This window comes from Crinia signifera, chromosome 8, assembly GCF_055691185.1.
Source record: "Crinia signifera chromosome 8, ASM5569118v1, whole genome shotgun sequence".
Lineage (NCBI taxonomy): Eukaryota > Metazoa > Chordata > Amphibia > Anura > Myobatrachidae > Crinia > Crinia signifera.
This window is the reverse complement of record NC_139224.1, coordinates 12,665,347-12,681,533: the sequence shown is the minus strand read 5'-3', so window position 1 is coordinate 12,681,533 and position 16,187 is coordinate 12,665,347. Positions and strand designations below refer to the sequence as shown.

Below are 16,187 nucleotides of genomic sequence, written 5' to 3'. Positions count from 1 at the left end.
CAATGCTTGTCGACCATCATGCTGTAGACCTACTGACCGTATTTCCTCTCATCTAAGTGCCTGCATCTCTGTATATATTATCCATGGCTTGCCTGAAACCTATACCCCTTATTAATGTTACTTCATTAGTAGTTCCTACCATTGAATCTTGTTCATTTCACTTGCATATTACTCCCTGGAAATATTCTGATTAATGTCTTTTAGAGAATCCTGTTACTAATGAAAGTATTATTATTATTATCATTATTATTATTATTATTGCCAATAATATTTATTATTGTTTATTTATGAACAGCATCTTATATATTGGGGCAGCACTCACAGCACTGAGGTCATTGGTTCGATTCCCACCATGTCCCTAACTGTGCAGAGTTTGTATATTCTCCCCGTACTTGCGTGGGTTTCCTCCCACAATCCAAAAATATACAAGTAGGCTAATTGATTACTAACGAAATGTAGCCTAGAATGTCTGTGTGCGTGTACATGTGGTAGGGAATATAGATTGTAAGCTCCAATGGGGCAGGGACTGATGTGAATGTTGAAATAGTGAATAGTGAAATAAGTTAGCTGCTGATTTCTGCCATATTTGAAAGCAGGCGGTGACGTCAGTCCCTATATACCATGTATCTCTGGTCATTTTCCTGTGTGCAGCCTCCTATATACACTACTACATCCATGGCACCCCTGTATGTGTGCTTAGCCTCTCTGACCCCGTCCCTGTCCTGTCATTTGCCGGAACAAATTTCGGTCTCTGGACTCTAAACCTCAAAGTAAACATCATGTAGTTTAATGCAGTTTCTGACTCATCTGATAATTATTGAGTCTCAGGGACATTTACTAAAAGAGAATGGGTAGGAATGCACCTATTTGTACACATTCGATCTTAATAACGGCCGGGACCCGCTCACAGGCTGATTTACTATCAGCTGAATTTGGCTGATTTGCCGTATTTATGTACAGCAAATTCAGCCATACGAATGAGTACATCATCGACAGTACAGGGCTGTATACGGGCATGATTTCTATGGTGCTGTGCTCATTACTGACATTCGTACAGCTGAATTAATCCGTGAATTCAGCAGAAAATAGAAATGGAAAATACCATACATTTTCCATCCATATTTTGCTGAAGCCTGCACTGATCGGTCACATCAGTCAGATCCATGCGAAGCTTCTCTGTGTAAAAAATAGAAATATCTGATAAATAATTTTTTTTTAAAACTGTGTGGGGTCCCAATAATTGTGTAGTTTCACGGCGGCACCTTATGCTACACTGTCAGCGCAGCACAACGGCAGCCTAGCATAGTCCGCGTGTTCCCGCGGCACCCCTGCGTAGTCAGCGTTGTGTCCCCGTCAGGCAGCATAGTCACCGTACTGTCCCCGCGAGCTGCAGTTCTGTCCCTGACAAGCCTAGTAAGCACCTTGTACACAGCACCGGTAACCGCCAGATACCCTGTGCTGGCAGACGCCAGCGGAGAGGCGCTTCATCTGCCCGAGATGCACGAGCGTCTCATACGCAAGTGTCAGTAATTCGTGCGGCAGGATACAGCAACCCTGCCTGTGTCCTCTTCAGGGAGATAGTCAGGGTTAGGGGTTCGGTAGCGTGCACGTCTCGTGCACAAACGGGGGTACGCGTCATCTCGACCTGTTCATACCCCCACTATCTACGTCGGCGTGGAGCGTTTCCTCCGCCCCCCACCTGCGGATCGCATTCGCCCCCCCTCCGCCCCCCACCTGCGGATCGCATTCGAGCATCGCATGTGGTTAAAAACCACATGCGATCGCTCCTGCGATTCGATAGTGGTGCAGCACATAAGATCTTGATATTCGACCGGCATGCCCGCGCATCACGTCGAATGTCCCCTTAAAAATGCATAAAATCATTCGATTTCTTGGCCAGATGCGAAATCGAAGGATTGTATGCGATATCTCACATATGTATGGGCAGCATTAGAGAACCACAAGTATCAACATGTGGGGCAATAATGGGCCCTGCTGGGACTTGTAGTACCTCTACAGAAACAATACCCCAAAACACACACACATAATAAAGTATGACTTTATTACACACTCCATACATACATACATACATACATACATACATACATACCCACCTGTCTTGTAAGTTCGGTCCTCTTCTCGAGTAGAATCCATAGGGTACCTGTGAAAAAAAATTATATTCACCCTCCAGCATACTGTAGATCACATCCTCTTCATTCCAAAGTAGGCATCCACGGGGCTACAAGAGCAAACCGCATAACCGGACACCAGCGGTCCGGGGAGCTGCAAGTGTGTTGACACTTGCAGCTCCTCCCCGAGAATGATGACAATCCCAGTGACATCACTGTGACATCAGTGTGCAGCCTCTGTAGAGAGCAGACTAGAAAGCTCAGTGTGCAGCCTCTGTAGAGAGCAGACTAGAAAGCTCAGTGTAGAGTCTCTGTAGAGAGCAGACTAGAAAGCTCAGTGTGGAGTCTCGGTAGAGAGCAGACTAGAAAGCTCAGTGTGGAGCCTTGGTAGAGAGCAGACTAGAAAGCTCAGTGTGGAGTCTCTGTAGAGAGCAGACTAGAAAGCTCAGTGTGGAGTCTCTGTAGAGAGCAGACTAGAAAGCTCAGTGTGGAGTCTCGGTAGAGAGCAGACTAGAAAGCTCAGTGTGGAGCCTTGGTAGAGAGCAGACTAGAAAGCTCAGTGTGGAGTCTCTGTAGAGAGCAGACTAGAAAGCTCAGTGTGGAGTCTCTGTAGAGAGCAGACTAGAAAGCTCAGTGTGGAGTCTCGGTAGAGAGCAGACTAGAAAGCTCAGTGTGGAGCCTTGGTAGAGAGCAGACTAGAAAGCTCAGTGTGGAGTCTCTGTAGAGAGCAGACTAGAAAGCTCAGTGTGGAGTCTCTGTAGAGAGCAGACTAGAAAGCTCAGTGTGGAGTCTCGGTAGAGAGCAGACTAGAAAGCTCAGTGTGGAGCCTTGGTAGAGAGCAGACTAGAAAGCTCAGTGTGGAGTCTCTGTAGAGAGCAGACTAGAAAGCTCAGTGTGGAGTCTCGATAGAGTGCAGACTAGAAAGCTCAGTGTGGAGTCTCTGTAGAGAGCAGACTAGAAAGCTCAGTGTGGAGTCTCTGTAGAGAGCAGACTAGAAAGCTCAGTGTGGAGTCTCGGTAGAGAGCAGACTAGAAAGCTCAGTGTGGAGTCTCTGTAGAGAGCAGACTAGAAAGCTCAGTGTGGAGTCTCTGTAGAGAGCAGACTAGAAAGCTCAGTGTGGAGTCTCTGTAGAGAGCAGACTAGAAAGCTCAGTGTGGAGTCTCTGTAGAGTGTGAGAGATACGTAGATGGTATATCAGTACTAGTTTGATTCAGGAAATCTGTATTTGTGTGAGAGAGACCAGTTGGAGACAGGATTGTGTCCTCACCCTAAAGAGCTGGAACCACACTGTGACTCCAGTGACTAGCTGAAGGGGGGATTGTCAGTAGTGTAAGGACTCTGTTATGCCAAATACAGTTACCGTGATTATTCCAGAAGCCACTTATACCCTGGCTCACTTGGTCACTTTTCGCCACCTTGAGTTCTGTAGCCTCCTCTTTGCTGACCACTCCCTTACCAGTATCTTCAGCTTACAATCCATCCTGCATTCTTCTAGACTCGTCTCCTGCTGCTCCACATCTGCTTCCTTCACTCACTCCACATTGCTTCCAGATTAAAGTCAGCCACAGCCCTACCCATATATATCTCTTACCTTATCAGATGCATTCCTGCTAAACCCAACCGCGCACTGTTTCTGACCTTCAAGACTATTCCTCATATTCTCCCCCGTCTCCAGGACTTCTCCTGTGCTGCTTCCCACCTATAGAACATCTCGTCATGCTCCTCCACAGTATGGCAAATAAACTTAACTGCTTAATGCTAACGCACGTCTGCTTCCACTGTCCACCACATTCACTCCTACAATCTCTGATAACCCTTCCCGCTACCCTATAGACTGCAAGCTCTTGTGGACAGACTGTACCAATGTATGAGTTATTATATTCCATTGTGCTCATGTATCTGTAATCATGTTTTCTGTATTCATATACTCGTGTTATGCTTATTTCATCCAGGTGTGTCATAAGTGTAAATTTGCCCATAATTACGGAATCTGTGGTCCACAATAAATCATTTTGATGATAAATAAGAATTTACTAACATATAGGGGATTATTGTGGTTGATTCCCAAGGTTGCGAATTCGCAGCCATGCGAGTCCACCAAACCCCATTTGCAAGGGTGACTTGCTCGCTGGGGTTTGCGAATGGATTCCCAGGGCAGGGGTAACCTCCCACATCTTTCGATGGTCGCCGACTTTGAAGTCACTTACATATGCGTGCACGCTGGGAAGGAAATGGGCGGGCAGCTGACTTCTGGTGATGTCAGCTGCCCGCCCCCTGCATCATGGCCAAATTAGCATGAAAACACCCATGAAACGCTGGGCGTTCCCATATGCAAATGGGGCAGCCCACCGTCCCACGCCCCTCTCCGCAAGCATGCCCAAGCATTTTAAGGTTGGGCCTGTGACGTCTGTGCCGACCTTGATTAGCCTGTCTCTGTCGCAAAAGTCATTTGTAACTTCTTTTCAAATTCCCGCCTTCTGTACTGCCCCTGTAAAAAGGGTACTTGTGTATTAGCAGGGCGCCCGGCGACGCTGACAAGGTACCTTAGGCTACGTTGTTGGCGTAGCCTAGCCGGGCGCCCTGCTAATATGTGTGTAGTGCTTTATACTTTACCGTCCATCACGATCCCCGCACCGATGTCCCCAGTGCCAGTGTTCCCCTCCTCCGGCACTTGCCTCCTCCATGACACTCCCAGTTAACGGTGTCCCCGGCGCCAGCAATGTACGTAATTCAACGTACTGCCGCTGGGCGAGCATCACATGGTTTCCCTGCTCCCCCAGCGGCACTACGCTAATTGTGTACATTGTCCGCTCCGAGTCCTGGAGGAGGGGAACGCTGGCACCGGGGACACTGTTAACTGGGAGTGTCATGGAGGAGGCGGGTGCCGGAGAAGAGGAACGCATCGGTGCGGGGATCGTGATGGACCTCGCGTACTACAAAGTACTACACACACACACTATCAACACACATTTCCCCTACTAACACAATCATATCCCCACTATCCACGTCATACCCCCAGTATCCACGTGGGCGTGGAGTTAATTTTATAAAGTGTGGCGAGTGCAGCGAGCCACCGAGCCCGAAGTGAGGCGAGCAGACGCGTATCCGTCCCCTCGCGTACACTTTATAAAATTAACTCAACGCCCACGAGGATACTGGGGGTATGACGTGGATAGTGGGGATATGAACCATTGTGTATTAGCACAGCTCCTGAACAAGTTACATAAGCTACGTAGTTTACTGTACAACCCAAAAGGGCTATCTCCTGTTTCATACACTTAGATAAAATATCATAGATAAATACATAACTCAAGGTCACTGTGTTTTAGCGATCCTCTTGTCCAATTTTTATCTGTGGAGACAATCTCCAATCTCAACCCACACCGGGATGATATTTTATTTAAGTGTATGAAACAGGAGATAGCGCTTTTGGGTTGTATAGATTTCCTTTTTTCCACATGTACCTTTGATGGTGGTGGTTGACAGCCTTACTTTCTATACAACCCGAGCTGCATATTCTTCAATTTAGCGCACTAGTCTTGAAATATTGATTTTTTTGTAGTCTACTATACGTAAATTACGTAGATTATTATAGTGGTGTATTGGTATTCTCAATACACCACTACGCAACCTGGGCGCCCTGCTAATACACAAGTACAGTAAAAAGACCCTGGCACCGATTTTTCATCAAATTATATTTAGAAACATAGAATTTGACGGCAGATAAGAACCACTTGGCCCATCTAGTCTGCCCCTTTTACATGTTACCTCAAACCATATTTGATCCTTATTTCTTTTTAAGGATATCAATATGCCTATCCCAAGCATGTATAAATTGTACTACTGTATTTGCGTCTACCACCTCTGTTGGGAGGCTATTCCACTTATCTACTACTCTTTCTGTGAAGTAATTCCTCCTCACATTTCCCCTGAATCTTCCTCCCTCTAGTGTCAGTGCATGTCCTCGTGTTCTGCTGCTCCTCTTCCTGTGAAGAATGTCTCCCACCTGTACCTTCCTCCCTCTAGTGTCAGTGCATGTCCTCGTGTTCTGCTGCTCCTCTTCCTGTGAAGAATGTCTCCCACCTGGACCTTGTTAAAACCCTTGATATATGTGAAAGTTTCTATCATGTCCCCCCTTTCCCTTCTCTGCTTCAAACTATACATATTAAGATCTTTTAGTCTTTCCTGGTACATTCTGTGATGTAGGCCAGGCACCATTTTAGTTGCCCTTCTTTGTACAGTCTCTAATGTATTTATATCCTTCTGGAGATATGGCCTCCAGAACTGAACACAATACTCTAGATGAGGTCGTATAAAATTTATTCCATATTTATAAAATCATATAATTTTTTGTAAATTTTTTAATTATTTTTGTAAAAGTAAGTATCTTCAGATGTTACTGAAGTCCGCTCGACTGTTCCTGCCTGTATGAGGTCCTTGTGTACTTCTGTTAGCTCTTTTTTTGTGGCTACTTTAAAAACCTGATGCGTTTCGTCTTATTTCACTTCATCAGGGGGCAGTTTACACAGAGCCACTGACAGGAGAGGATCATTTGTAGAGAATCCCTCAATTGAATTTCTGTGCCCAGGGCAGGAACCAAAAGACTTTTATAGGCTGGAGGAGGTCTAAGACAGAGGACCCTCCTTCTATAACATAACCATAGTCACACATCCACTGGCAATTCATTTATTTCACATTTTAGGTCATTGTGCTTTTAGCAAGGTAGTAAACACAAAAGGTATTATACAGCTATTGTGAATTGGTGTTACGTGTTCAATATACAACATGTATTATTTATTACAATATTACTTATACATCAAAGATATCTGTGACGATGCTGCTGTGTCCAGCAGGGAAACCATCTGCATTCGCAGTGACTCTCACGCAGGGTCCTCTCTGTTTTAGGCCAAATGACGTAAAGTCACAAACGCTGGAGCTGGAAACAAGCAGGAGAGAAATAAGACTACTACTCCCATTCACCAGATTTACATAGAACAGTTATCTATAACATTCGCCAATAAGTCTAAGGTGGGCAGAGCCTATATCACATTTATTTGGTGATACTGTCAGGGGTATTCAATTAGCCACAGGGATTCATCCGCAGCTTATTGGCAGGAAATAAAATGGCCACTGCACTCGGAAAGGCTATTCAATTGAATGTCACGGACGGCCACGGCGGCACACGGCGGGTCCGATACTCACCCCTCCGTGCCCGCCGCCGCCTGTCCGTTCTGGGGCTCCGGAGCGGGCATCCTGCTGGGTCCGGGTCTGCTGGGAAGTGTGGCTTACAGGGGCGGTTCCCTAAGAGTGCTGGGGGAGTTCAGATGGGGGAGGCGCCGCCATCTTGGATGTGGGCAAAATGCAGATTGGACGCCAGGTTAAAGGTTTCCTCCCTCTCTGCCCTAATTAGCCAATGACAGCCGCCCACTATGTATTTAGGGGATCTGTCTTGGTGAACTGGTGTCAGTGCAAAGGTTTCCTAGCCTTGTGCAGTTGGAGACTCCTGGCTTACTCCTGTCTTCTGCAGCCTACTCTTCAGTCCTCCCTGTTATCTGACTCCAGGAACCCTGACCTCTTGCTGCCTTCCAGGGCATCACCCGTGGATCTCGTGGAGATTACCCGTGGGGCTCCTGACTACCCAGGATCCCGCCAGCATCTGTTGCACCGTCTTCTGGGATATACAGTTCTTCAAGGTTATCCAGTCACAGTCTTCTCCATATCTTCTGGCTCCATCATCCATCTCTACCTGTGTCTTTGTTCCGGATTTCTTCTACCAGCATCATCATTTGTCTTCTGCCATTACCATCTCATCATTAACCCTTTCGTCCCGTACGTTGGCTCTCCCTCAGTATTATTGGCTCTTTCGTGAGTGATACAAGAATTATTGTATTTATTATTTCAAAGACTTTTGCTCAAAGACAGTATTTGGGACTTTTCTTTTCGTATCTTATGTCAAAGCCATTATTTGAATAAGAAGATTTGATTTCCTTTATGAAACCGTCTATAATAAAGCCAGCTCGCTTTAACCCTACTCTGTCTGGTCCTAAAGTAATTCCTGTGCACCACACGATCCAAACTAGTCCTCCAACTGTGACATTGAATAAATGCTAATTGAATACCTCCGGCACCAACAATTAGTCTGCGGCTAAATGGATACCCGCCTGTGTCTGGAAACTGTATTAACTACACCACTTTCACTTTATATTTAAGATTTTCACTAGAAATATAATATATTAATATAAATATATAAAGTTTGAAGAATCTCTTGGCACTAATATTATTAAAGTTCTCCCGTCTTGAGTAAAGGCAGGGGCGTAGCGAGGGCGGGGCCCAAGCTCCAGGCGCCGGAAGATAGCAGGGCGCCGGAGCCGTGCCGGCACCGCCAGCTCGCCCACTTCCCCGCCTGCTCCCGGTTCCCTGCTGTGTCCGGGAGACGTGCTGCTACTTAAAATTCACGTCTCCCGCTGGACCGCTAGCCAATAGGTGCATGCGGTCCAGCAGCCACCAGTTGGCAGCCAAACAACTGGTGGCTGCTGGACCGCATGCGCCTATTGGCTAGCGATTTTTCTGGAAAATGGAAATAAGTGTGGCGCTCCTATAATTCTGCTGCCTGTATTTCCAAAACCCGTGGATCAATCCCTATTGATCCAATAAATGTATGGGTAAAAAAGAAGAAAGGGGTAGGGTTCTGGAAAAAGTGGCGCTGAATGAAGAATATCTCTATACTTATCTTTATATGGTGGTTCTTCTGGTTGATGGTATTTTTTCTTGAGAGTTCGTCTCCAGAGCATTGAAATATGAAAAGATAAGATTTGAAAAAATAGAGCGATATGATGATCTATCTTCTGACTGAAGGTTTATTCAAGAGAACATCCAGTGTTGGCAAGGGAGCGTACCTTACTTACACTGGTATGTTGTATGATGCACATATAATGGTATCTTTTTGGATAATGGGTGCGTACCCGTACTCACGGCGTATTAGGTGTTGTCACTCCTCAAAAGGTTTCTTTTTGGATATCCTCGTTCAAAAGAAAGTGTGTGGTTCTTTTGTAATAAAAATAATTTATTTTCATAAAAAACACACCAAAGTTAAAATGTTTTCTTTAAAAAATGTGTCTTTCACTCCTACGGTGTAATGAGGGAGGTAAGGAGATAAGGTCCTGATCCACGGGGTAGTGCCGGTATACACCCAGGTGTTAAATAGTGGGATCTTACCTGCTCTCCAACCATCACCTCAAACACTTTTCAGATAGAAAGGCACCCTCCTCCTGCCAACGCGTTTCGAGCTGTGGCTCTTTATCAAGGCATGAGGGTAATGTCAGCAGAAATCATATTTATAGGCTATCTACAAGATGGCTGAACTTCCTGTTCCTGTCCATTAATTAGCTTTCCTTTTTATCATTTACTGGTTTACAATACATTATACCTTTTTGTTAAATTTTATACATTCATTATTATTGTTTAACATCAGAAATGAGAAGTGAAATGGGTCCTTTTGTTTAAATATTGCGATTATTCCCGCCAAAATGACGGGTATTGTGAGGCTGTCTGGGAAATGTAGTTCCCCGGGAAAAGACTAAGGGCCTTATTTTGGTTCATTCTTTCTGACAAAATCCTTCTTAGATGGACAAAACCATGTGCACTGCAGGGGGGGCAGATGTAACATGTGCAGAGAGAATTAGATTTGGGTGGGGTTTTACTTCAAAGTGAGATCTATATTGCAGTGTAAAAATAAAGCAGTCAGTATTTTCCCTGCACAGAAACAAAATTACTCACCCAAATCTAATTCTCTCTGCACATGTTACATCTGCCCCCCCCCCTGCAGTGCACATGGTTTTGTCCATCTAAGAAGGATTTTGTCAGAAAGAATGAACCAAAATAAGGCCCTTAGTCTTTTCCCGGGGAACTACATTTCCCAGACAGCCTCACAATACCCGTCATTTTGGCGGGAAAAATCGCAATATTTAAACAAAAGGACCCATTTCACTTCTCATTTCTGATGTTAAACAATAATAATGAATGTATAAAATTTAATAAAAAGGTATAATGTATTGTAAACCAGTAAATGATAAAAAGGAAAGCTAATTAATGGACAGGAACAGGAAGTTCAGCCATCTTGTAGATAGCCTATAAATATGATTTCTGCTGACATTACCCTCATGCCTTGATAAAGAGCCACAGCTCGAAACGCGTTGGAAGGAGGAGGGTGCCTTTCTATCTGAAAAGTGTTTGAGGTGATGGTTGGAGAGCAGGTAAGATCCCACTATTTAACACCTGGGTGTATACCGGCACTACCCCGTGGATCAGGACCTTATCTCCTTACCTCCCTCATTACACCGTAGGAGTGAAAGACACATTTTTTAAAGAAAACATTTTAACTTTGGTGTGTTTTTTATGAAAATAAATTATTTTTATTACAAAAGAACCACACACTTACTTTTGAACGAGGATATCCAAAAAGAAACCTTTTGAGGAGTGACAACACCTAATACGCCGTGAGTACGGGTACGCACCCATTATCCAAAAAGATACCATTATATGTGCATCATACAACATACCAGTGTAAGTAAGGTACGCTCCCTTGCCAACACTGGATGTTCTCTTGATTAAACCTTCAGTCAGAAGATAGATCATCATATCGCTCTATTTTTTCAATTCTTATCTTTTCATATTTCCATTGCTATTGGCTAGAGGTCCAGCGGGAGATGTGAACTTTACATAGCAGCACGTCTCCTGGACACACCCTCCCTCTCTGCTCCACACTACTGCTCCCACCCTCCCTCCCTCCCTGCTCCACACTACTGCTCCCACGCTCCCTCCCTGCTCCACACTACTGCTCCCACCCTCCCTTTCTGCTCCACACTACTGCTCCCATCCTCCCTCCCTGCTCCACACTACTGCTCCCATCCTCCCTCCCTGCTCCACACTACTGCTCCCACCCTCACTCCCTGCTCCACATTGCTACTACCACCCTCCCTCCCTACTCTGTACTATAACTCCCTCCCTGTTCCACACCACTACTATGCTTGATGGGGAGGGGGACCCCAGAGACATCACATGACATCAGACGCCCGCCCTGTCTTCGTCCCGCTGTCTGCAAATATAAGTCAATCTCCACTGACTTATATTTGCGAAGGCAGGAGAAAGCATTCACTGTTCGGTGACACTGAATGACTTCTCCTGCTGCGGGGACATGCGAGGGGAGACGGCGGTGGCGGCAGGGGAATTGGTAAACTGCGAGCTTTGCAGCTTACAGAGTCAACCAGAATCACACAATCTCACCACCCAATAAATAACTAATAGATGTAGATTACCAATTATGCATATAACAAATCTATTGCTATAAGTCCGATCAGTATTGGTGCACGTGGACGATATTTATATATCTCTTCCTGGTTCTTACCGCTCAGCCAGGTGCGTGCTCCCATTAACAGAGATCTGATCTGGTTCTATGCGTAATGTAGCATCACTGATCAGCTGGCCTGCAGAGAGAAGAGAGCTATATATATATATATATTGATGCGGTAACAATAATGATACGTCGCACCACCTTACACGCGCTGTACGATGGCGCAATCTACCATTTCACACCGCACATAACTACACCCCATTGGCGCGTCTACTGTACACATGCACGTGCAATAGGATGATCCAATGAATGACTGATTGGAGGGGGCACACCAAACGATGTGCGCAATAATTATTCTGACCCACGTAAACGCGGTAATTTCGCATTATGGGGGAAATTTACTAAGATGTGTATTCTACTTCACATGTGATGTTGCTATGGGTAACCAATCAGACCATGTTTACTGTCTTCTAGAGGGTGCTAAATAAATAAGAAGTAGGGGTACTTGTGTATTATAGCGGCGCCCCCGATTTCCATCGCGCAAAGTTTTAATCGCATTGCATCGCATGCCATGCACCCGATGGCATGCGATGCGATTTTTGCCCCCTATACGATGAAAGATTGTATAAGCACCCTAAAGGGTGCCTTTAAGCACCGTAATGGGTGCTTACAATGTTTAATGCACCCCCACGCCACCCCCCCCCCCCCACTATAAACGTGAACCCGAAGCGTGGCGAGTGCAGCGTGCCCGCGAGGGGCGGCGGTACGCGTCCTCCGACCTTTTCATACCCCCACTATCCACATCGGCGTGGAGTTGAGAATAGAAAGTGTGGCGAGCATAGCGAGCCCCGCGAGGGGACGCGGATACCTTCACAGGTATCGGAGTCCCATCGCGGCCTTCACAGGTATCCGTGTCCCCTCGCGTCCCCACGTTTATAGTGGGGGGGTGGCGGGGGGTGCATTTAACATTGTAAGCACCCATTAGGGTGCTTATACAATGTTTAATCGCATTGCATCGCATTGTATGCCATATACAATGTCATACAATTTTAAAATTGTATGGCATTGTACAATATCGCGCGATATCGCGTCGCATCCCATACCATCGTATGCCTTATGGTATGTGATGCGATGGGCACCGCCAAAATACACAAGTACCAAAGTAGGTTTTAAATAGTTGCCCACAGCAACATCACATGTGAAGTAGAATATACATCTTAGTAAATTTCCCCCTATATATCCCATTGCGCAGTGGTTCCCAAACTTTTTATAAATAGTTTATGATTGGTGGTCACCAGCACTGGTTTTGCCTATGAAAATTACCATAAAAAATTAAATTGCACTTGTCCTTAAGCACCAAACCGCGGCACCCCTGTAGCTCCTGAATTCAGACACCCCAGCCCCCCAGGGTGCCACGCAAACAGTTTGGGAACCACCGCTATAGTGTGTACCCAGCTTAAGGGTTTACAGACATTATCCAGCAAGGTTGTCATAAACCATATGAAAAGCTAAGGGGCACTTAGTAGAATGTGCCTCGTGCCTCGTGCCTCAGTGTTGTCATCAGTTCCTAGGAGGAGGTTACAGTTCAGAACATACCGAGCAGTCCCTCTGTGTAATTTAAATCCAGCTTCTTATTCTCCACCTGTAAAGCCAAGCGACCCGGGTTTCTGGCTAATGAGATTATCGTCCGGAATCCGCTGTCCAGATATATAATTAATTTCTTCCCTTCTTTCTTCATAAACCTGGGAGGTAAAACATCCTTTACTGCAGAATTGTATCTTGTATATTTAGGTTCAAATCTATTACAATACACATTATGTATATTATATATATGGGGGGGGGAAACCAGGGAGGAGCTGATATTACATTCCTTGTCATGTATGCTACCGTGGTCTTAGTTTGAGCTGTTACTTCCTCGCTGGGCTGGATCAAGGGACAAATGGGCCTGTGGCTGAAAATGATTAAAGAACTTATTTGTAGGAAGTGAAGGGGGTGTGTCCAGTCCTGTGGGTTTGACCAGTGATGTGTGGGTGTGACCAGTTCCATGTGGGTGTGACCCGTTTCATGTGGGTGTGACCAGTTCCATGTGGGTGCGATTAGTTATCTGTGACCAGTTCCATGTGGGTGTGAGCAGTTCAGTGTGGGTGTGACCAGTTATGCTTGGGTGTGATTAGTTATCTGTGGGTGTGACCAGTTCCGTGTGGGTGTGACCAGTTCCGTATAGGTGTGACCAGTCCTGTGTGGGTGTGACCAATTATATTGAGCAGTTACCGCATTCCCTGTATTGTTGATGCCCACGAGTAGACTTCTTCTTGCTGACCGGTGTACACTGTAATGTTTTCAGCCGTTACTTTTATCTTTTTCTTGAGCACAAAACCAAATGTATCTAAGCTGTTGTTATCGGCGGCCAGTCTCGCATTGAGTGCTATACCTGTGGTAGGAAGGAGGGCAGCATTACTGCAGGTAGTGTCTAGGTGCCACCAAGTGCCCTGGTCTTGGGCAGGTAACACCCTACATTGTTAGCCACCTACAGAAGTAAAATGGGAGATACATTTACTTGCCCAAATCAATCAATTAAATCTACATCCTCTGGTATGTTGAGGTCCATAAGTCCACCAGGTTCCCACAACCAGGAGCCCAATGTCCCAATAAGCTGCATATTGATCCCTTTGATGGTTCTATCCCCTGAACTTGTCATTTGCGCTGCCTCAGGTTAATGGAGATTGCGGTAGTGCTAAGACCACCAGCTCCATCACACAGTAGGGTCAACACAAGGATCGGGCTGAAGCCAACTTGCACATTGAGCCCTCTAAGAGGAGGACTCTATGGAGTCATGGTCCCCAGGACAAAGTAGGGGGGATCTAGGGTAAGGAACCCTAATAATTCTGGTATGGGTGAGCAAAGAGGTGGGAAATAACATTTCAGAATACCCACTACAGAAAAGGAATTACAAAGTTCTGTAACGTATTCGCCTCACCCGCCTGGAATTCCGTAGAACGAGGCAGAAGTGTTGGCAGGCTAGGCCTGACTATACTGTAATCAGAAAATGATTTCACTATCGCCGTCACCACTGCGTAGACCATATTAGAGATACAGCATAACGCGAAATGGCGTAATAAGGGACAGAACCAGGATTCTATGACGGGAAGTTGCCAGCCTACACGAAACGTCCCGCTCCTCTCTAGTAGGTAGCCTTTACTTATCATCTTCGGAATTAGGCAGATGCCTGGTCTTACCTTTGTCAGCAATGTGTAGAAGTTGTATAATGGTGTTTGGTTTCTTATCAATTCGAAGGCAGATCCTTTCGGCAACAGATCGTGCGGAGATCAGAACGTGGGCGTCTCCGCAGTCTACAAATATAACCGATATGGAGAAACTAAACTATTTGTTGACTTATTATTTTTATTATAATATAACCCTAACAGTCACTATCCAGCTACTGCATCAAATGACGGCGTGAGCCATGTAGGGAGATAAAATTAGACCGAGATACCAGCCAACCAAATCCTTTCATTTTTCAAACCCATCCTTTAACATGTCAGGAGCTGATTGGCTACTAGTTTTTGTCTCTCCACTTTATCACTCTCCAAAGCTTAGTACATAGGGGGTTATCGAGATCTGATAATAGGGCTGCTAATCTGTAGAGCCCTACAATCAGGAAAACACCGCTCAGCCAGAGTGAAATCCCGTCCTGACACTCCATTTTTCATGGCACGCCTGGGTTTTCTCTGACACTCCCAGACAGGGCCGCCACTAGAAATGTTGGGGCCCTCAGCGGCCCAACGGCACAGCACCATGTCCCCGCACCCCCCCCCCCCCCAGGTGCGCGCGCCCGCCTGCCAGCATACGCCTACCCCCTCCCCATTACTTACCGTCACCGGTGTTGCGGCATCGCCCTCTGGCTCCTTCAGCCACCATGGTCAGGTCTGGAGCGCCCACTGCACAGTGCAGCCTGAAGAGCGCCGAGCCCATCTGTGTCCTAGGCTCGGCGCTCTACAGGCTGCACTGTGTATTGTGCATGCCTGGCTGGGGGGCCGCCGGCATTGGGTGGAGGAGGTGGTTGTGCGGGGGGGAACCAGGACAGCTGTACCCAATGCACCCCCCTGTTGGCGGCCCTGCATCCAGAACTTGTGTACAATCCAGCGTGCTGCAACCTGTACGCATGCAATCAATAATCCCCTGGCCTTCAAATTTGCAGCCGTGTGATCAGTTTGAAAAAAAAAAAAAAAAACATACACCCCACAATAAAATTCCATGATTTGTATGCATCCAAAATCGGATGCATCGGTTATAACGATTAACGATTATCACCACATCATAAATGGACCCCTCTATGTTGGCTGTGGCCACCGCACTGGTATAAGGTGTTGTAGGAACACACCGGCTGTTACCTTCGCTGCACCCAACGTACAAAATAATCTTTTAAAGATAAACACATTCTAAACTTTTATTTGTCCGTGAAACATGTTTTTTTTCATTTGCGGTATTTCGCAGCACATTTGTTTCACAACGCGCTCACACACAAATGAGAGGCCGGCGCCATACCTGTTAGTTGGACAGATTTCGCTTCAATCGCAGTTGTGGGAATATCGGCCAATACTTTAAAAATAGATATAAACCATCAGAGTTGTACAGTCACAGTTCTACTCAATTCTAATTTACTAACTGTCAGTGCGGGATATTATCGCACTCATTAATATCTTACTTAC

At 45.9% G+C, this 16,187-nt stretch overlaps 1 protein-coding gene across 7 annotated transcripts in view; it reads right to left on the bottom strand.

Moving 5' to 3' along the window:
* Positions 1-6,801: 6,801 nt before the first annotated feature.
* The window catches only part of LOC146025744 (inter-alpha-trypsin inhibitor heavy chain H3-like), a 47,289-nt gene continuing 37,903 nt past the window's right edge, over positions 6,802-16,187 (bottom strand). For 5 of the 7 annotated variants that reach the window (XM_083155774.1, XM_083155775.1, XM_083155777.1 and 2 more), the window contains 6 exons: positions 16,024-16,077; positions 14,715-14,828; positions 13,750-13,909; positions 13,075-13,220; positions 11,533-11,611; positions 6,802-7,065 (listed from right to left, as the gene is read on the bottom strand). In XM_083155774.1, coding sequence (XP_083011900.1) covers positions 6,939-7,065; positions 11,533-11,611; positions 13,075-13,220; positions 13,750-13,909; positions 14,715-14,828; positions 16,024-16,077 — 680 coding nt within the window. In that variant the 3' untranslated portion in view covers positions 6,802-6,938. The remainder of the gene's footprint in view (positions 7,066-11,532; positions 11,612-13,074; positions 13,221-13,749; positions 13,910-14,714; positions 14,829-16,023; positions 16,078-16,187) is intronic. The other 2 variants (XM_083155779.1, XM_083155780.1) reach the window with 1 other exon arrangement.